The sequence below is a fragment of the Gavialis gangeticus genome, unplaced genomic scaffold (assembly GCF_001723915.1).
Source record: "Gavialis gangeticus isolate Ggan-Ray unplaced genomic scaffold, GavGan_comp1, whole genome shotgun sequence".
Classification (NCBI taxonomy): domain Eukaryota; kingdom Metazoa; phylum Chordata; order Crocodylia; family Gavialidae; genus Gavialis; species Gavialis gangeticus.
In genome coordinates, this window is record NW_017728979.1 from 142,754 (window position 1) to 163,679 (window position 20,926).

Sequence of the window (20,926 nt, forward strand, 5' to 3'; positions counted from 1 at the left end):
AGGGCAGGCCCTACAAGGAGAGGCTACAGGACCTGAACCTGTTCAGCCTCCACAAGAGAAGGCTGAGGGAGGATCTAGTGGCCTGTTACAAACTGGTCAGAGGGGACCAGCAGGCACTGGGGAAGTTCCTGTTCCCCCAAGCACTACCAGGAGTGACTAGAAATAACGGTCACAAGCTGACAGAGGGTAGATTTGGATTAGACATCAGGAGGCGCTACTTCACTGTCAGGGCGGCTAAGATCTGGAACCAACTTCTGAGAGAAGTGGTGCTGGCTCCTGCCCTGGGGGTCTTTAAGACAGGGCTTGACAATCACCTTGCTGGGGTCGTTTGACCCCAGTACTCTTTCCTGCCATGGTAGGGGGTCAGACTTGATGATCTGCTCAGGTCCCTTCAGACTCTACTATGAAGCTACAAAGCTAATACTTGGAAATATGTAGTAACGTTGTAGCTGGTTTGTATCCTGCTTTAAATTGAACATGTGGTAGAGCCTCCAGGGAGGCAAGTGCAGAATTCCCTCCCAGTCCCACACAGAAGCCAGCAAAGCCCAGAAGCCTGAGAAATGATGGGGAAGAGGAAAATGTAAGGAGTGTGGTTTGCTTGCACAAGTGATAGCAGCTGCTCTGTCTTACTGGAAAGCTTTTTTCTTGGGAGGGAATCCATCCGGTGACTCTGCCTTCTTTGCTTCAGCTTGTGGCTTCTGGGGAGCTAATGAGCTCCAAGAAGAAGGACCTGCATCCCCGTGACATTGATGCCTTCTGGCTCCAGCGGCAACTGAGCCGCTTCTATGATGATGCCATTGTGTCCCAGAAGAAGGCGGATGAGGTGCTGGAGATCTTGAAAGTACGTAGCCAACCTCCTAGGGGCAAGCGTGTTTGGGCCCCGAGCTACCCAAGCTGCAGCGTCTATCATATGTGTTAACGCGTTAATGTAGGCAAAGAGCTTGCCTCATCCCTGCTACTATGACAGGCTTAATTCCTTGGTAGAAATGTTCTCTCTGGGGACAGCTACCGTAGAACTGCTGGCTAGGAACTGTCAAAAGTCAGGTCCCTGGTGTGATTTTGATGCCAGTCTCTAGTCTACAGAGCCAAGGCTTCTCCCCACCCCCATCTACATGGCTAGATGGGTCCCTACTGGGCCTGCCCCAGGTGCTAGATCAAGACCACCAGCTGAATCCAGCCCTGTCCTGGAGCCCTGCCTGCTGGGATACGAGAGCTGTACCCTCCTGCCAATTCCTTTAAGGGGTCACTTTGTGGGCAGCAGATAAGTAACTGGCCTTTCCATGCCTTTTCTTCCCAGACAGCCAGCGATGACCGTGAGTGTGAGAACCAGCTTGTCCTGCTCCTGGGTTTCAATACCTTTGACTTCATCAAAGTGCTGAGGCAGCACAGGATGATGAGTGAGTATTGGGCCCGTGGTGGTGGTGGTTGTGGGGGGTGTCTTTCCTATATTTGCCATGATACCATCACACTTCACCTGTCCTGTGAGTAGGCTTCCAGCCCTACATCTGCCAGCTTCCACTCCTCCCTGCTGACCTACTATCAGTGGCCTTTGCTTCCTGCTCCCCCCTCCTGTCATTGGCTGTCATGTGTCCCTTATGCATAGTTGTTTCTTCTTCCCCTGAGCTCTGTTCTCTCCCCAGTCCTGTACTGCACACTGCTGGCTAGTGCCCAAAGTGAGGCCGAGAAAGAGAGGATCATGGGGAAGATGGAATCAGATCCCGAGCTCTCCAAGTTCCTGTACCAGCTGCATGAAACAGAGAAGGAGGATCTCATTCGGGTAAGGATGGAGGTGCCTTTGGAAAGAGAGAGGTAGAGCCAGAGCGGCTTCTATTATGTAGCGAGAGTGATGGCCAGGGTGACATGGTTTGGGTCAACCCCTATCCCTATGCCACAGCAGGCGAAAGCCAGGAACTTCCAGCCTGTGGGCCACAGATTGCCACTCCGTGGCTTAGGTGACTGTAGAGATTCTTTCTGATGTTGCAGGCTCAACGTGCATCTTTCTTGAGCATGTTTTAAAGTGAGCTCCTCTTCCAGACGAAGCCTAGCCCCAGAGGTTGCTTTAAAATCTTGGATCCAGGAGCCAGTGAGTTATTGAGAGAGAGAGGAGTTTCCACTCCACTCATGCAGGTTTATTCAGCAGACAGCACACACTCCTCTACATAGAACTACACTAGTTACCTTGCATACGAGTCTTGGTTCCCGTCCTGTTGATCAGGCAGTCCAGGATCTCACTGAGATGCTCAGGGGCATAGTCTAGGGTCCCTGCTACACATTCAAATTAGCTACACATTTGCAAGCACTAATTTTGTAGCTGGTTGGTTCCTTTTATAGCTACACAGCCATTTTTATGGTGTGATAATGACTTTGGACATGTGACTTGTCTAAATTTTATTGTGCAATTAACCAGTTAATTGCACATTAGCTATTTTGCATGTGTGGCCACTGTAAATTTATTGCGTGGTTCATCAGTGAAATGTGTAGGATATGTAACTTATAGCAGGGGCCAGTAGATCAGTGACCTTTTGTTCCCACATTTTTTATGCCTTTTGTTACTTGCACTCTCATTATGTTTACCATGATTTTTGCTACTGTTTTTGGCTGGTATAGGTTATTTGCATAATTGAGTTGTCAAGGTTGGGTGTTTTTCTAACACCCTGGATGCACTGATGCCCCCAGCTTGGCAGATAGTTCTTATAATTATACTTGTTTTCTTTCTAAACATCTTCCCACTGGCCTTGATGAAGTTTCCACTTGGACAAAACTTGCAGCTGCTTTGCTCAACTTTAATGAGCTAGCGGCTTTGTAGCAAGCTAGGTTACAGTGCAGCACATCCTAGGAGTGGACACTGGTCTTTATAGTTACACAGACTCTTACTCTGTATGGTTGGCCTGTCAGTGATCGGTAAAAGACAGTGCCATTCCACCTTCCTAGTCTCTGTGGTAGGGTCCTCTGATGCCAGCCTCCTTTTGAAAGCATAGCAGATGCACTCCTCAGAGGGGCTTTGGTGCAACAGCCTCTAGACTGATGCACTGAGATACCCAGACCCACTATTAAGGTGTGCCGATTCCTTGAGTCTCCAGCATGCAGCTATGAGATGATGCATTTGTATTCCTACTGCTGCTGTGAAAGGGGTCAACCACAGTGGTGTCACCTCAGAGTAGACCCCTCCATTCTCTAGAGAGATGTAGTTGCATCTGCCCTGATAGCACCGCTGTCTAGTGGAGGGGGTGCTGTTCAAACTTGATGGCCATCAGTCTGCAAAGGAGGCTAACCACCATCTGCCTTTCTCTCACAGGAGGAGCGCTCTCGCAGGGAACGTGTCCGCCAGTCCCGGATGGACACAGACCTGGAAACCATGGACCTGGATCAGGGTGGAGAGGTAGGTGCTGTCGCACCACATGACGGTGAGATGCAGAAGGTAGCAGCCAGTTGAGGAACCATGTGAGCATAGTGAGATGTCTTCAAATGGTAGAGATCACATAGATGCCATGATCTTGCTGGCTGCAGATAGGGGTGGTCAGCAAACCTTAGTCTCACTTGGGATGGAGAGGTTCCCATGGCAACACTCTGTGTACAGAGGACAGTCAGAAGTGTCTCCCACGTGTCCCTTGACTCTGACCTTGCTGTCCCCAGGTGCTGGCCCCACGGCAGGTGCTGGACTTGGAGGACCTGGTGTTTGCCCAAGGCAGCCATTTTATGGCCAACAAGCGGTGCCAGCTGCCTGACGGCTCTTTCCGCCGCCAGCGCAAAGGCTACGAGGAGGTGCATGTTCCTGCCCTAAAACCTAAGCCCTTCGGCTCTGAGGAGGTAGGTGACCCAGGCCTGTCCCACTGGGTTGATGGTGGGAGGGTTAGGTTACCCAGCATCCCTTGCTGCCCACTTCATAAGACACCTGCTCTACCAGTGGTGTTCTTCACTTTTGGCACAAGGCTCAGGATGCTCTGGGGGGCAGCCTCTACAGTCTTCTTGACGGCTCCCTAAAGCTTGGTCTCTCTCCAGTGCCTGGCCTAAGAACATCAGAACTGCAGTGTCCTGGGTCAGACCAGAAATGCATCTTGCCCAATCTCTTGGGTCTCTCAGCAGCAGAGGGCAGGAGGGTAAACTGAGTCTCACCAGGGCTTTTCCCCCATTGTTCCTCTCACTTTCAGCCTTAAGTATTTAAAGTCTAGGGAGTTCTGATTCAGAGTCAATAATCCTATGGATTTTCACTTCACCTTTCAATATTTTGTAAATCTGTTTTATGGTCTCCATCAATCATTTCTCTTCTATACCAAACAGGCCTGGATTCTTTAGTCTCTCCTTATATGGAAATTCCTCTATAGCACTTATCATCCTTGTTGCCCTTCTCTGCACCTTCTCTAGTTCTTCTAGATTGTTTTGGAGGTGTGGTGGACCAGAACAGGGCACAGTCTTCAAGCTGTGGTTGCACCATGCATTTATAAAGAAGCATTGGGATACTGAAGAGTTTTGCCTCATAAGAAACCTCTTCTAAGCTGCATGTGCCTGAGATCTCTTGCCTCTGGTGGGCCTCTGGCGGTGCAGGGGGACTGGCTTTTGCTGCCCACAGTGTTTTGTTCTTCCAGCAACTGGTTTCTGTGGACAAGTTACCCAAGTACGCCCAGGCAGGCTTTGAGGGCTTCAAGACTTTGAACCGGATCCAGAGCAAGCTCTACCGTGCTGCGCTCGAGACGGACGAGAACCTCCTGCTGTGTGCTCCCACGGTGAGGATGCCAGACCTGCTCCTCTATGCATTAGCAGCAGACGCCCCAGTCTCTGGAGTCTAGCCCAGCTTTGTTCCTAGAGCCCTGGCCTCTCCTTACAAAAGCGTGTTGACCCTTGGAGAAAATTGTATAGGTCTGGGGGTTGCTTTTGGCACCTGAGTGAGTTCTCCAGCAGAATGAATGCAGAAGCAAAGTTCGTTAGGACTCTCTAATAGGAACACATCTAGCAGATAAAGAACAATTCTCTCTATAGCAGATTGGTACAGACTGGGGAGGTTTTTGCCTTCCTCTGGAGCAGGGGGCACAACCTCTTCCTGGAATCTCTTGAGCATAGCTGAACAACCTTTTACACCAGCAGGATGTTGGCTGCTGTGGTCCCCCTGTGACAGGTTCAGGTACTAAGCCTTATCAGGGTTCAGGTGCTACAACCATATCAGGGTTGACGAGCTTTGCTAAGAGCTTGGACGATGAATGTGTCCGGAGTGGTTTGGACAGGGCTGATCAGGCAGGGGTGTTGGACTAGATGGGACCTCTGGAGCTCCCTTCCAGCCCCACTTCTCTCCAGTTCTATATCCGGCTCCGGTGGCAAAGGGTTAGGCTTGTGAGCACTGACTCCCTGTCCATTGCAGGGTGCGGGGAAGACCAACGTGGCACTGATGTGCATGCTTCGTGAGATTGGGAAGCACATTAACATGGACGGCACCATCAATGTGGATGACTTCAAAATCATCTATATCGCCCCCATGCGGTCTCTGGTGCAAGAAATGGTGGGCAGCTTCGGGAAGGTAAAGGGAAGCCCTTGGCCTTATCCCTACTTGGGCAGAGGTGGAATTGTGCCTAGGGCAGGGGCAGGCAATTATTTTGGGAAGAGGACCACTTACTGGGTTTTGACAAACCATCGAGGGCCGCATGACAGGCAGCCCAGGGCAGATTAATATTAATTTTGTAAATTTTTTAGGGGCCCCGTGGGCTGGATAGAATGGTCTGGCAGGCTGCATCTGGCTCCTGGGCCACATTTTGCCCACCCCTGGGCTAGGGACTTGGGAGCTTGTGTTGGAGCTGGAGGAGAGGGTGTTGTACCTACTAGTACTTTAAATTCCATGATGTCCTGGTCTTGGCCACTCATGGCAATGCCTCCACTACAGGCTTTGTAGCGTTGTGCCACAGGCATCTTTTCTGTCATGGTCCAGAAAATGCATTCAGTGGTTTTGGGAGCATGGGGTGGTCCAGCCCAACCTCCCAGAGGTGCAGCCCAGAGTCTCTTCTCCCCAAGTCTTCCCCAAGCCATATGCCTATGACCTGATCTAACCCCTCAGGACTTCTTCCTAGCGCCTGGCCACTTATGGCATCAACGTGGCAGAACTGACTGGGGATCACCAGTTGTGCAAGGAGGAGATTAGTGCCACCCAGATCATTGTCTGCACCCCAGAGAAGTGGGACATCATCACCCGCAAAGGTGGTGAACGCACCTATACCCAGCTGGTGCGCCTTGTCATTCTGGTGAGTAACACTGGTGTGGGCCAGGCCAGTGTAGAGATGTTACATCTTACAGTGCTGCCATAGAGGCGTTGTGGAGATCTTAGTGCTTCTGAAGTATCCATAATTGCTAGAAGACAGCCCCGAGTAGTGGGACAAGTGTGGTCTTCCATCTGTGCACCCACCCAGCTGCATCCACCCAAAGTAGCTCTACCTCTACTTTCTCACCTCCAGGATGAGATTCACCTGCTGCATGATGACCGAGGCCCCGTCCTGGAGTCACTGGTGGCCAGAGCCATCCGCAACATTGAGATGACACAGGAGGATGTGAGGCTTGTGGGCCTGAGTGCCACCCTCCCGAACTATGAGGACGTGGCCACATTCCTCCGAGTGGACCCTGCCAAGGGCTTGTTCTACTTTGATAACAGGTACTGCAGTGGTGGTCTGAGTGTGGGAAGCAATGCAGGCCTCGGTGAGATTTTGTTCTAGAGGGTTTGGTATGCAGTGGCCAGCAGGACGGTGGTTTCCACGTGCATCCAAACTGGGCAAGCTCTTCATCCTCCACCCTAATCTGTTTGCAGAAGCTTCTTGGTAGTAGGTTAAAATAGCTTTCACCAAACTGAACCCCATGTGGGATAGGTTGAAATTGGTCAGAGGACCTGCAGGACATTTGTCTGGCTACAGGCCTCTATAGGGTGGTGGTGGCATAGGCAGTTTGATCCCATGCTTCTCTGTTGCAGCTTCCGCCCAGTGCCCCTGGAGCAGACCTACGTGGGGATCACAGAGAAGAAAGCCATCAAGCGTTTCCAGATCATGAATGAGATCGTCTATGAGAAGATCATGGAGCACGCAGGAAAGAACCAGGTAGGTCTGCTGGGCTTTAAGACTGGGGGCATGTAGTTGAGGTGATGGCCCATTCACTGGGCTCTCTCTAGGCAGCCTCACTCTGCTCCCTGGGTAGCTTGTGCCTTCTCACCATGATGGAGATGTGTTGTGTGTATTTATAGCGTCTCTAACCACTGCCCATCACAGTCTGGGCACTTACATTCTTCCTTGGCTGATGTGCCTTCTCCCAGACATGCCTGGGAGGTAAAGCTGGCTGGAGCTGTGTCCAGAACTAGGCATCTCTCGTGCCTTTAGTCTGCTTTTGCGCAATGACCCCTTTGTCTGTTCTCAATCCAGGCATGATGCTTCTTCTCTTAGACTAGTTCTGGGGCTCCATCTTGGAGGCTTCCCCTTTCCATCACCCTACTGATCTGAGCACAGCAGATGCATGAGAGCAGACATCCCTGTACACCTGCAGCAATTCGATACTAACAGTGTGGTGTGTTGTCCAACAGGTGCTGGTGTTCGTTCACTCCAGGAAGGAGACAGGAAAGACTGCCCGGGCTATCAGGGATATGTGTCTGGAGAAGGACACTCTGGGTCTCTTCTTGCGAGAGGGCTCGGCCTCCACTGAGGTCCTGAGGACAGAAGCTGAGCAGTGCAAGGTGAGAGTGGGCGGAGCGCTGGGTCAGCTGCCTTCCAGGGTTGTGTTTTGTGCTGATCCTGTGGGTTAGGCTTGCATTCTCTTTCACCCCCCACCCATACTGCTCATTATGAGCCTTCCTCCATTCCTGATCTATCTTGAGGACTCCCCAACTCTCTCTGCTCCAGAACCTAGAACTGAAGGACCTGCTGCCCTATGGCTTTGCCATTCACCATGCTGGGATGACCAGGGTGGACCGGACGTTGGTGGAGGATCTGTTTGCTGACAAGCACATCCAGGTGAGTCCCCACTCCCGAGGTAGAAACATGTATGGCTGCGTGTCCAGATCTTTCACTGCGTGACACTTGAACAGTATGTTTGCTGCCTTGGCCTGTGTGCAGCGCAAGTCTGGATCAGGCATCCCAGGCCTGGTAAGCTGTGTCTTAACAAAGCTAGGGCCTGGTCTCCTACTGAGACTAGAACCTTTGGCTCTTTTCTGAGAGAGGTCTGAGGCTGCAGCCCAGCGGCCAATGAACAGGGCTTAGCTAGGAGCCAGAAGAAGAAAGCCTTTCCTATGAGCATGGAGCAGTGATTCTCAACTGGGGATCACAGCACACTGGGGTGTCACAGGGTGCTGGGTCATGATAGCCCTATTAAGCAGGCAGGTACAGTTCACCAGATAAACACAGAGGTTTCCATGAGGAATTTGGAGCATCCAAACCATTTTGGAGACCCATCATGGTCTGATTTCTTTGCAACAGAAAAATGCCTCTAGGATGTTTCTGTAGTCAAAAAGGAAAAAGGAATATTAAAAGCTGTTAGTGTCTAAGGCAGGGTGGGCAAAACATGGCCCGTGGGCCAGGTCTTGCCCACCAGCTGACCTGGATCCGTCCCCACAGCTACCCGCATGGTGGTCTGCATGGGACTGAGCCCCACCCACTCCTGCCAGGTTAGTCTGTGCTATGCTTCTGCCAGTGCCCGCTGGCCTGGGCCCCAGTCAGTGTATGCAGCTTCCAGCAGAGCTGTTTACAGTGCTGCTCTGCTCCCCTCACTTCCAGGATGAGCCACCCACCTGAAGCTTCCCCCTGCCTGGAGCAGTGCAGCAGGGGAAGGAGTGAAAGGAAGAGCTGGTACTGGAGGCAAGAGGAGAAGAGCAGCACCTGGCCAGTCTGCAGCTGCACTGAGAGCAGCCCCGGCAGAAGTTGCATGCACTGGCTGGGGCCCAGGTTGGCAGGGCTTTTTGGCTCCCCTTGCCTCCAGCCCCAGCTCCTCCTCCTGCTCCTGCCCCTGCTGCACCACTCTGGGCAGAGAGGAGCTTCAGCTAGGTGGCTCCTGCCTCAGCGCGTGGGACTTCAGCTGTAGCTCTTAGCTGCCTTCCACCCACCCAGTGCAATGAGCAAGTGGAAGGTAGCTAGGAGCTGGAGCCAGAGCCCCAAGTGCTGGGGCAGGAATCGCCCTGCTGAAGCTTCCCCCTCACCCCTGCCCACCCACCCAGAGCAGCACAGCAGGAGGAGGAGCCACTGCCAAAGGCAAGGGGAGCAATAATAGCCCTGCCAGCCTGGGTCGTGACCTGCATGCAGCTTCCAGCAGGGCTGTTCCCAGTGCAGCTGTAGCTGACTGCATGCTGATCTGCTCCCCTTGCCTTCAGCAGTGGCTCCTTGTGCTCTTGCCCCTGCTGGCCCACTTTGGGCACTCCCACTGGAGGTGAGGGGAGCAGAGCAGCACCTAGCCAGCTTCAGCCTCACCGGGAACAGCCCTGCCAGAAGCTGCGTGCAGCAGAGCTTGCTTGCTTCATGGCTGCCTCCATGGCTTAGACCCATATGGAGTGCCACAGGGGCAGCCGTGGACTGATCAAGCTCTGCTGCATGCGGCCCCTGCCTACCGCTCCCTCCCCTCTCACCTAGCTGCCTCCCAGGCAACCCCCCCACACATTCCCCTACACATTCCCCCCCCCCCACTCCAAAGGGCAGGGCATGCAGGAAGCAGATTGTACCCATCCCACTCCTGAACACTGCTTGTCATCTACCTAAAGTCCCAAATGGAGTTTTGTCAAGTTGCTGTGGGGGGGAGGGGTGCTGACCCAGCCTATGACAAGTCATTCAAAACTCCCTACAGGGCTGTCCGGCCCAAATAATTGCCCACCCCTGTTCCAAAGGATGCTTCGAGTCTAACGAGGTTGATAACCAGTGGCTTAGAAGGTACAGAAGCTAAAAACATCCAGAAGCAGGGTGTCCCACCAATGGCCTGGGAGCTTCTACTTTCTGCACGGTGGTTACAGAGGACTGTCCAGATCTCCAACACTGGATACAAGCTGCTGCTACAGTATAAACAAAAGGCACAGTGACTAAAGCCTGGGGTCATGTCAGGAGTCGGTGATAAAGCTGGGAACTGACTCTTGACTCCTGACTTGGTGGCCCTCTCTGGAAATGTCTTTTCAGGACAGTCCGACATGCTTCCACCTTTGTCCCATGGAAGTGGGGACCCGTATCTCTGCTTCCCTCCTAAGTGAGATCCCTGTCTTTTAGTAGCAGCTGTGTTTGTGCTATTGCAGGTCCTGGTCTCCACAGCAACGCTAGCATGGGGCGTGAACCTCCCTGCTCACACAGTCATCATCAAAGGGACGCAAGTGTACAGCCCCGAGAAAGGGCGCTGGACTGAGCTGGGGGCCCTGGATATCTTGCAGGTAAAACCGCCATGACCTGTGATGGGTCTGCCTCCTGGTAGGAGCTGCCTTCTGGGATCAGCTTCATGCTGTGAAAACACCTCCTCCTTCCCTGTGGCTTTACCAGGCACCCCACGCTGATTGACTAGGCTGCTCTGTGAGCTACCATATTTACTCTATTCTAAGATGAGTGATTTCCCCCCACCACCATTCATCATGGGAGAACAAAGCCTCATCTTAGAATCCCTTATCATGACTGAGAATGTCTCCCATTTCTCCTGCCTCCTCGTGGAAGGGGAAGGGCCTCGATTCCTCCCGCTCCCTGCTATTGTTTCCTTGCTGCAGCAACTCCGGAGGTGGAGGTGGTGGCACAAATTTAAGATGACACTCCAATAATTGAATTCTAGACTCAGAAAGTTAGAACCTATATATAATTTTCTGTGTCTAGAATCTAATTATTGGGGTGTCATCTTAGATTTGAGGTCATCTTAGATTTGGGTAACTATGGTATTTTGCTGGCAAACTAAGTCTGCATTATTTTTTAGGGGTAGGGAGGAATGATCCTGACTCTGGTGGCTCATTCAGGCACATCCTATGGAGATAATGGGGAATGAGTGGGGTCAATCCGGGCAGCCCCACTCCTTGGAGGTACCTGGTCAGTGGTTAAGCTGAAGGGTCCTCTTTATGCTTGACTATAAAACCTCCTTTGTGTCTTAGATGCTGGGGCGAGCAGGAAGACCCCAATACGACAGCAAAGGCGAGGGCATCCTCATCACATCCCATGGCGAGCTGCAGTATTACCTCTCGCTGCTCAACCAGCAGCTGCCCATTGAGAGCCAGATGGTGTCAAAACTACCTGATATGCTGAATGCTGAGATCGTGCTGGGCAATGTCCAGAACGCCAAAGTGAGTAAGGAAGCCACCTTCTGCCAATACCAGTGGCCTCCAGCTGAGTGCTTGGTAGCCTCCACTATAGAAACACCCCGTTCTTTGGCTGCTCTTGATTTTGGACCTTGCTGTAGTCTCAAAGTGTCGCCTCAACGTGGCCCCTCTATTGCCATCTACCTGCTTCCCTGGAAACATTTTGACAGTGTGGTGGTGTGTCTCCATAGGATGCAGTGAACTGGCTAGGCTACACCTACCTTTATATCCGGATGCTGCGCTCCCCAACGCTCTATGGGATATCACACGATGACCTGAAGGGTGATCCATTACTGGACCAGCGCCGCCTGGACCTCGTTCACACTGCTGCGCTGATGCTGGACAAGAACAACCTCGTCAAGTACGACAAGAAGACAGGAAATTTCCAGGTAAGGCCAGGAAAGGCAGCCTGGCAAACTGGAGGGTGGAAACTGCATCCTCCTACTTAAATGCAAGTGTTGTATTTACTTGTATATTACATGCACCCTTGCCTCAAAAATGGGTTTCTGAAATCAGAGTCTGCATCTTACGTGGGGAAGCTGATTTTCTTCAGCAGAATAGAAGCATGGAGCCACTGTGCTGAAATGGCTGCTGCTTCTCTCCAGGCTAGCAAAGGAGCAGAGGCAGAGACCAAGTCTTAACCTTTTCTCAGCCCCACTCCAGACTGTCAATGGCTTTTGATGAAGCAGTCAAAAGTTGCTGCCAATGTGGTTAATGGCTGCAAAAGAATTAACACTATAGCCTTTCTCTAAAGCAGCAAGCGAGCTGGCTGAGGAGTGAGCTTCTGGTGACCATCAGCTGTCTGCTACAATGGGAATTTTTCTTTTTGCACCTTCTGCTTTCCAGAAACAAGGTGCTGGAGGGGGCGGGGTGGCTGTGGTACGGAATAAAGTGCAATATATCATTGATGAGGTGCATGGATTTTTGAGTGAGGGGTGATATCTTTTGTTAGACTAACAATATAGTTGGAAACGACCTTAGGCAAGTTCTTGGGCACAAGGTACCTCCTCAGGGTTAGGAAGGACATGGACACAGCCACATCTGCCAGGCACAGAGACTGTAAATTCTACAGTAGACCACATCTCCATGACATCCAGTGACCCAGCGGGCCAGATGGAAAGGTGCCATCAGCCCTACTTGTGACACCTCTGGCTTAAAGGAGCAGAGAAGGGCTTCCAAATAGCAGCATAGGGACAGCCTCAGAACTAGCTGAAAAACCAGGAGAGTGCAGGAGAAAGAGCAGCTTGATTAGTGGAAGAGCAAAACCATTGATAAAGGGTCATTGTCATCCACAAAGCACAACGAGATGAGCAGAGATGGCTGGTGGATCATCAGAAGCAGAGAAGTTCATTAGCTGTGTGGCTCTTCGTGTCTGGGAATGTTATGATTTTTAGTCCCTGGGTCCATCTTCTAATGATATTCTGTAGGTGACCAGTGGTCAACCAGAGGTTTTAGTAGCGTATGGGCTGCTCTCTTGCTGGCTTGGAGATCCCCGAGTAATAGCTGGTATTGCTCTGCGCGTGGAGGGTCTGGCATGGTGGCACCACTACCTCTGCCCGAGCAAGCTCCCTTCACATTGCATGTGTCCATTGCTTAGGAAAAGAAAGCCAGAAGTCCTGCAAGTTGGGAGCAGAGGGTTTGGAGGGTCCAAAGCAGGGGTTTTGGGTCTGCTGTGCAGTCTCATTCAGGATCAAGGCAGCACCTTCTTTACCCCAGGGAAAGGAGGTGGCCAGGGGTGGTTGCCTGCTTCTGTTTCATCCCTGTGGCTCCCCTCCTCTGCCCTGCTGCAGGTAACAGAGCTGGGCCGCATCGCCAGCCACTACTACATCACCAACGAGACAATGCAGACCTACAACCAGTTGCTGAAGCCCACACTGAGTGAAATCGAGCTTTTCCGGGTCTTCTCGCTGTCCTCAGAATTCAAGAACATTACTGTGCGGGAGGTATGTGGCTGGGGGAGGAGGGAGTGGGTGGGTATGAGGCTGGGAAGACTCCTCCCCACCACAGAGGACCACCAGACCTCCTTGCTGCAGGCAGGGAGCTGGTACAGAGTGTATCCAGGCCTGGATGGGCTTTACTTGCCCCTGTCTCTCTGCAGGAGGAGAAGTTGGAGCTCCAGAAGCTGCTGGAGCGGGTCCCAATCCCAGTGAAGGAGAGCATAGAGGAGCCCAGTGCCAAGGTGAATCCAATTCCACCTGCTCCTCACCATGGGGAAGGGGCACTTCTTTCAGCCACTGCTCTGGGAATATACCATGCTTCCATCTGCTGCCAGCTTTCTGGATGGGATGAGACCATGATTCTCCACTGGGGGTGACCTGGAAACTAATGAGGGTCAGGGGGTGGGCTGGAGCCTAACAATGTAGGTTGCCCTGGAGCCTAATGAAGGTTGAGAATCACAGGGATAAAAGATGCCTTAACCATGGGGCCTTCCTCTGTAGCTGGGGCACCGCCTCTGCCTAGGATTTCTTGAACATATATTAACCAAATTTCATAGAAGCAAGATGTTGAATGCTGTGGTTCCCTTGCTTTACCTATGATGGGTTCAGGTGTTAGGTCTGTTCTGTGTCAGGGCTGATGGTTGTCTTATATGGAATTTAGATGATGGATGTGCCTGCAGTGGTTTGGACAGGGTCAATCCTTCCTCAGCCAGGTGGTTAGACTATTTGTGTCCTCCGGAGGTCCCTTCTAGCCCCACTTCCCTAGGATTTCTATGAAGAGCAGTAGAGACTCCTCTTCTCCTGCTGTGAGGAGCAAGGGGCTTTCCTCACCATGCTCACCTGCCGCACTTTCTCAGCAAGCCAGGATCCCTCCCTTCTTCACAGCCAGGGTAGGTGCTAGGCCGGTCCCTGCTCAACCAGATCATCAGTTCTGTGTTGTCCTCTCCCCAGATCAACGTGCTGCTCCAGGCATTCATCTCTCAGCTGAAGCTAGAAGGCTTCGCCCTAATGGCTGACATGGTGTACGTCACCCAGGTGAGCATGGATTCCACCCCTTGTCGCAAGGGGCTGGGATGCCTTCTCAGGGAGGTGGCTCCTGCACATTGCTCTGAAGGGCAATATCCAGTTCAAGGCCTTTCTGAGGGCAGAATGCTGATGGTGGGATCCTTACCTCAGCTTTACGAGTCCTGGCTCCCTTCTCGTCTGGGCTTAGTCCCAGCAATTGGGGGTATCAGAGGAAGAGAGGGGAGCTGTTCTCTTGAGCCGAGCATCTGTTAATTGTACATAGGGAGACCCCAGCCGCTGATGGCTGTCTGTCCTAAAAGCTGCCCTTCTGTTCCCCCCTACCAACAGTCTGCTGGGCGCCTCATGCGTGCCATCTTTGAGATCGTCCTCAACCGTGGTTGGGCCCAGCTCACTGACAAAACTCTCAACCTCTGCAAGATGATCGATAAGAGGATGTAAGTGGCTGCCGGGATTGGACTCCTCACATGCTTGTGGTCAGGTGGCTGGGCTGCTGCAGGAGCCAGGGTGGGGGGAAGGCTCTCGGGAGCATGCTGTTTGCTGGAGTGAACTGGTAGAGACCAGGCAGCTGGTGCCTGCATCAGAGAGAGGCACTGCGGCAAGTTGGGCATGGGCTGGTGAGTGGTACGGAGGGTTCGGGAGAGAGTTTAACTTCTGATGCTGCATGTCATGGATGCCCTCACTGAAGGACTTGGAGTGGCATGTAGCACAGGCAGAGTTGGGGAGTGCAGTCTGTGGACTGTGCTGGGGAGAGAGTCAGAAGGTCCATGCCACTGTTGGCCACACACTGTAGGCCAAGCTCTCTATGGCTGGACCCAGTCATGGTGGAGACCATGTCTCCAAGGTGTCTTGGGGGTTCTGAATGCCCTTTGCTTACCCCCTATGTCTTGCTTCCCACCTCATAGGTGGCAGTCCATGTGTCCCCTGCGCCAGTTCAAGAAGCTGCCTGAGGAGGTTGTGAAGAAGATTGAGAAGAAGAACTTCCCATTCGAGCGCCTCTATGACCTGAATCACAATGAGATTGGTATGCTGTGGCCTGTGGAGACTTGCTTTCCTCCATTCTAGCCAGGCTTGGTTCTTGCCACTCTTGCCCTGGATGGACAAAGCATTGGGAGGGGTTGGCGATTGTGGGCTCCTGCTAGCCAGTTTCATGTCCTCGAGGGGCTTTGGTCTTCTCCTGAGGTCCCTCTGCCCCCAAAACCGCAGAAGTTAAATCACCACAAGGCCTCTGATGCCTGCTGCATGTCGTGTGTCTTGTCCTGTGGGACTGAGCTGCTCAGGACAGGGTTTGGTTTGAACAGTGCCTAACACTGGCTTATCAACATGGAGTGCTACCCCCACGGCAGCATTGCCCCTAGTCGGGTCAGGTCCATTCTTACTCTAACATGGGCATCTCCATTCTCCCACCACAGGGGAGCTCATTCGGATGCCCAAGATGGGCAAGACCATCCACAAGTACGTCCACCTGTTCCCTAAGCTGGAGCTCTCTGTCCACCTCCAGCCTATCACACGGTCCACCCTGAAGGTGGAGCTGACCATCACCCCCGACTTCCAGTGGGACGAGAAGGTGAGGCTTGCTGACCCACTCAGCTGTGCTGTTATGTTGTGATGAGACCAGGCATTGACTCATGGGTCTCCAATAGCCTTGGACCCCCACACTGTGTAACTTGCCTTTCCCCTCTCAGGTCCATGGCTCATCTGAAGCCTTCTGGATCCTGGTGGAGGATGTGGACAGCGAAGTGATCCTGCACCATGAGTACTTCCTGCTGAAAGCCAAATACGCCCAGGACGAGCACCTCATCACCTTTTTCGTGCCTGTGTTCGAGCCACTGCCTCCACAGTACTTCATCCGCGTGGTCTCTGACCGCTGGCTCTGTGAGTCCTGGCCTTGTCTGTGGCATGGGAGGACCTCTAGGCTGCCTGGAGGTGGCTCTCAGGGTGGTCCAGTACAGTGGGAAAGGCTTGGAGAGCCAGCTAGATGCAGGGGCTGGGAACCCTCTTGGTGGGGGCACATCAGCCCTCCACAGCCAATGGTGAAGCAGCATTGGGGCTGCCCCTTGCTCTGGGGCTCATTAATATGGAATTTGACAGCTCTCCTGGCAGTGCCAAAGTGCAGTGGGCATGGGAAGGTTACCTTGCCCCTCCACTGCTGGACTTTAGGTGGGCAGACCTAGGGGGGTGCTGGCTTTGGGGAAGCCTGGGAAGGGGTGGGGGAGTGGAATCTTGAAAGTAGCAGCCACATCTGCAGTGGTTTGACTAACCTGGTGCTGCTATGCCCTTGCTTTGCAGCCTGTGAGACACAGCTGCCTGTGTCATTTCGCCACCTGATCCTCCCTGAGAAGTACCCACCTCCCACAGAGCTGCTGGACCTGCAGCCACTGCCTGTGTCTGCCCTGCGCAACAGTGCCTTTGAGAGTCTCTACCAGGATAAGTTCCCCTTCTTCAACCCCATCCAGACTCAAGGTGGGTAGCGGCCTGGCCCTCATTCTCCAGACAGAGCCTGGCGTAGGAGTAACCATGTGGTTGTGTCACTGGGGCTCTGCCTGTGCCATCGCATTTAACCTAAAAGCAGCAGGCAGCGGTGTTGAAGTGCCTGGAGCTCGTGCTGGGCCAGGACTCATGGAGGTAGGGCAAGGCAGAGAGTTCTTAGATGTAGCCATGGTGTCTACATCCAATTGCTGGAGGTAGACAATGCTGGGGTCAGCACTGGCCAGGTCAGAAGGTCTCTTGCTTCAAAATGATATCATTTCTGAGGGCTTGGAAGGAGATGGGTGAATTACCTCATGTCTCCAACCCCCTTCTCCTTTTGAACCCCCTGAGGCTGGTTCCTGGTAGATGTGGGATGCTGAGCTTGGACCTCAGCCTCATCCAGCCCATGCTGACTCGGCTCTTAGGGTGCTGAGGCCTTGAGGGGCCTGCAGTGGATGCTCTGAAATGCCCTGAGACTGGGCTCCCATCAGCAGGCAATGCCCTGGTCTCTTCATTGGGAACGTGAGACATGTCAGGCCCCATCTGTCTTACCCATGAGGGGAACGAACCTTTCTAGCTCCTCCAGTCAGTGCCAGGTGTGGGCCTCAGTCTGTGTCGGAGGGGCTTCTCCCTCAGCAATGCATCCATGGTGCATCTTCCCTCCTGCCCCACCAGTGTTCAACACGGTCTACAACAGTGATGACAACGTCTTTGTGGGCGCCCCCACGGGCAGCGGCAAGACCATCTGTGCTGAGTTTGCTATCCTGCGCATGCTACTGCAGAACTCAGAGGGACGCTGCGTCTACATCACCCCCATGGAGCCGCTTGCTGAGCAGGTGAGCATGTGGGCTGGGAGCCCCTTGAGTGGCTGAGGCATAGACTCCAAGAGAAGTCAGGCTGGAAGGGAGCTCCAGAGGTCATATCTAGTCTAAACCCTGCCTGTCCAAATCACTTTATATAATCCATAATCTAAACTCTACATAAGACTGTGGTCACCCTTGACACCATACAGACCTAACACCCAAAACTGTCAGACAAAGCAGGTGAACTGCAGCAGCCAACATCCTGCTTTCATGACATGTCATAGAATCATAGAATCAATGAGTCGGAAGGGACCTAGACAGATCTTCTAGTCCAACCCCCTGCCATGGGCAGGAAGGAGCACTGGGGGTGGCAGGGGTCATAAGACCCCAGCCAGATGCCTATCCAGTCTCCTCTTGAAGATCTCCAGGGAAGGTGAGAGCGCCACCTCTCTGGGAAGCCTATTCCAGGCTCTGGCCACCCTTACCATGAAGTAGTTCTTCCTAATATCTAACCTAAACGTATCCTCCCTCAGCTTGTGACCATTGTTCCTGGTGACTCCAAGGGGGACCCTGGTGAACAGACTTTCCCTGAGTCCCTGCTGGTGTCCTCTGATAAGGTTGTAGGCAGCCACAAGATCCCCCCTTAGTCTCCTCTTGCAGAGACTGAAGAGATTCAGGTCCCTCAGCCTCTCCTTGTAGGGCTGGCCACAGAGGCCCTCAACCCATACGAGTGTCAATATAATCCTGCTTTCATGACATGTCAATATACACTAAAGAGATCCCTAGAGACAGCAGCATATCTCTCTCCCACCCCTACTGTACTGCCCTGGTGCTGGGGATAACGTAAGATGTGCCATTGACTGGGTCAGACCATATGTCCATCTTGCCCAATCTCCTGCATCACAGTGGCAGAGAGCAGAGGCTGGAAGGGGGAGAGTAAGCTGCATCTGAGCAGGGTTTTCTCCCTGTTAGTCATCCCTTTTCCAGACTCAGTAACCCCAGTTCTTTCACCCTTTCCTTGTGAACTGCTTTCCTCAGCCCTCTCGTCATTTTTGTCACTCTACTGAGTTGGATAAATGGTTTGGAGAGCGATGATCCTGCCTCTGGCAGGAGGTCAACTAGATGACTTCTGGAGGTCCCTTCCACCCCTATTTCTCTGATTCTATGACTGTCTCTGACAGTGACCCATCCTGGCATCTCAACATAAGTTGAAGGGAGCCCCCAGATCAGGGGATGGGGGAATGATAACCCTCTTCACCCTCACAATTGCTCTTGAAGTCTGACCCTCTGTGGGGCTTTGGTGGCAGGTCTTCCTGGACTGGTACGAGAAGTTCCAGGAGCGCCTCAACAAGAAGGTGGTGCTGCTGACGGGCGAGACCAGCACAGACCTCAAGCTCCTGGGCAAAGGCAACATCATCATCAGCACACCTGAGAAGTGGGATATCCTCTCCCGGCGTTGGAAGCAGCGCAAAAACGTCCAGAACGTCAACCTTTTTGTTGTGGATGAAGTTCACCTCATCGGGGGCGAGAATGGGGCAAGTCCAGGGTGGAGTGGATCAGCCATGGGGAGTGGGGATGTTGGTGCTGCCTGGGCCTTCCTCCTCCCAAGGCTGTGGAGAGGAGGTAGGTGGGACACGATTGTGAGGCAGTGCCAGGTGTGACCATCTGCATCCAACCCACAGCCTGTGCTGGAGGTGATCTGCTCCCGGATGCGCTACATCTCCTCTCAGATTGAGAGGCCCATCCGCATCGTGGCACTCAGCTCCTCACTGTCCAATGCCAAGGATGTGGCCCACTGGCTGGGCTGCAGCGCCACATCTACCTTCAACTTCCACCCCAATGTGCGGCCGGTGCCCCTGGAGCTCCACATCCAGGTAAGACTGAGCCAGGCTCGGTTGTCTGTCCCCTCTCTCCTTCCCTCCCTCCAGCACATAGTGGTCACGTGCCCCTGTCCCTTCCAGGGCTTCAACATCAGCCACACGCAGACCCGCTTACTATCCATGGCCAAGCCGGTATACCATGCCATCATGAAGCACTCACCCAAGAAGCCCGTCATCGTCTTCGTCCCATCCCGCAAGCAGACGCGCCTCACAGCCATCGATATCCTCACCACTTGCGCTTCCGACATCCAAAGGCAGAGGTAGGGGTGTTCCCACTCTGATCCTCCTGTGGAGATCAGAATGACCTACTAAGTGCTTGTGAGGCTGTGGCCTCTTCTGTAGGGTTGGCAGTGGCCAGTGTGGACTTTCAGAAGGCAGGGATGATCAAAGCATGCACCCCACAGTGTGGTCAGTCAGACACGCCTGGCTGTTGGCCCACTACCGTCATGCTAGGTCCTGCCAGCAGCCACAAGCTCGGCTGTGGCCAGGAGGATGGTGGCCAGAAGGTCCTGAGGTATGGGACTTTGTGCTAGATGTTGGGAGCATGAGGGTCTCAAATGACACCCCAGGGACAGGTGGGAAGATGGAGGCATAGCAGTGAGATGCCATCACCACCATTGGTGGCTAACAGCGCATCTGGGGCCGACATCTGAGTGTCCTGGATCCTCGTCTCCAGCTGCGAATGCCCCTCCTGGAGCCGAGAACCCAGGAACCTCTCAGGGTTATGAGGGGGCAGGGTAGGTGACCTCCATGCTCCCACAGGTTCCTGCACTGCACAGAAAAGGATCTGGCACCCTACCTGGACAAGCTGGACGACAGCACCCTCAAGGAGACGCTGGTGAATGGCGTGGGCTACCTCCATGAGGGGCTGACACCCATGGAACGGCGTGTAGTGGAGCAGCTCTTCAGCTCTGGTAGGTGGGGCAGGAGGGGTGGTGCTTGAGCCATGGATTTGGCCCTCTGCAGTACTGCTTCAAATGCTTGAATCGGAGAACCAGTGGGTTGTTGAGAGAGAGAGACTGCTAGAGAGACAGGAGTTTCTGCTCCACTCATGGGTGTGTTCAGAAGATGGTGCACACTCCTGCCCCCAGAGCTGCACTAGTTACCTTGCAAGACATTCTGGCTTCCTCACCTCTTGATTACAGACAGCTCAGAGTTTTGTTGGGACATTTAGAAACAGCCCAGCCATTTAGTAGACCAGTAGTTCAGCAACCCTTTGCTTTCAGACTGTATGCCTTTTCTTTCTGCACATTCATAATTTTACTGCTACTTCTACTACTACCAGCTAATTACAGACAGCTTATATAATTGATTTCTTCTTATTAGGCATTTTTCCTAGAACCTTCTATGTATAAACACATGTGCACCAACGAACACTCCTGTTGCGGGACCTGAACCTGTTCAGCCTTCAAAAGAGAAGGCTGAGGCGGGATCTTGTGGCCTGTTATAAACTGGTTAGGGGGATCAGCAGGCACTGGGGGAGTCCTTGTTCCCCTGAGCGCCGCAAGGAGTGACCAGGAACAGTGGTCACAAGCTGGCGGAGGGAAGGTTTAAGTTGGACATCAG

The 20,926-nt window shown here is 53.0% G+C and overlaps 1 protein-coding gene across 2 annotated transcripts in view; it reads left to right on the forward strand.

The window, feature by feature from the left end:
• SNRNP200 (small nuclear ribonucleoprotein U5 subunit 200) overlaps window positions 1-20,926 on the forward strand; it is a 75,153-nt gene that overhangs the window by 16,113 nt on the left and 38,114 nt on the right. For both annotated transcript variants that reach the window (XM_019508328.1, XM_019508322.1), the window contains exons 7-34: window positions 689-841; window positions 1,298-1,397; window positions 1,641-1,777; window positions 3,296-3,379; window positions 3,634-3,807; window positions 4,584-4,721; window positions 5,351-5,506; window positions 6,051-6,221; window positions 6,432-6,625; window positions 6,938-7,061; window positions 7,538-7,687; window positions 7,854-7,964; window positions 10,217-10,348; window positions 11,045-11,233; window positions 11,440-11,637; window positions 13,039-13,191; window positions 13,347-13,427; window positions 14,137-14,220; window positions 14,539-14,645; window positions 15,114-15,232; window positions 15,621-15,775; window positions 15,894-16,083; window positions 16,498-16,671; window positions 17,353-17,513; window positions 18,788-19,015; window positions 19,163-19,354; window positions 19,442-19,620; window positions 20,123-20,274. In XM_019508328.1, coding sequence (XP_019363873.1) covers window positions 689-841; window positions 1,298-1,397; window positions 1,641-1,777; window positions 3,296-3,379; window positions 3,634-3,807; window positions 4,584-4,721; window positions 5,351-5,506; window positions 6,051-6,221; window positions 6,432-6,625; window positions 6,938-7,061; window positions 7,538-7,687; window positions 7,854-7,964; window positions 10,217-10,348; window positions 11,045-11,233; window positions 11,440-11,637; window positions 13,039-13,191; window positions 13,347-13,427; window positions 14,137-14,220; window positions 14,539-14,645; window positions 15,114-15,232; window positions 15,621-15,775; window positions 15,894-16,083; window positions 16,498-16,671; window positions 17,353-17,513; window positions 18,788-19,015; window positions 19,163-19,354; window positions 19,442-19,620; window positions 20,123-20,274 — 4,186 coding nt within the window. The remainder of the gene's footprint in view (window positions 1-688; window positions 842-1,297; window positions 1,398-1,640; window positions 1,778-3,295; window positions 3,380-3,633; window positions 3,808-4,583; window positions 4,722-5,350; window positions 5,507-6,050; window positions 6,222-6,431; window positions 6,626-6,937; window positions 7,062-7,537; window positions 7,688-7,853; window positions 7,965-10,216; window positions 10,349-11,044; window positions 11,234-11,439; window positions 11,638-13,038; window positions 13,192-13,346; window positions 13,428-14,136; window positions 14,221-14,538; window positions 14,646-15,113; window positions 15,233-15,620; window positions 15,776-15,893; window positions 16,084-16,497; window positions 16,672-17,352; window positions 17,514-18,787; window positions 19,016-19,162; window positions 19,355-19,441; window positions 19,621-20,122; window positions 20,275-20,926) is intronic.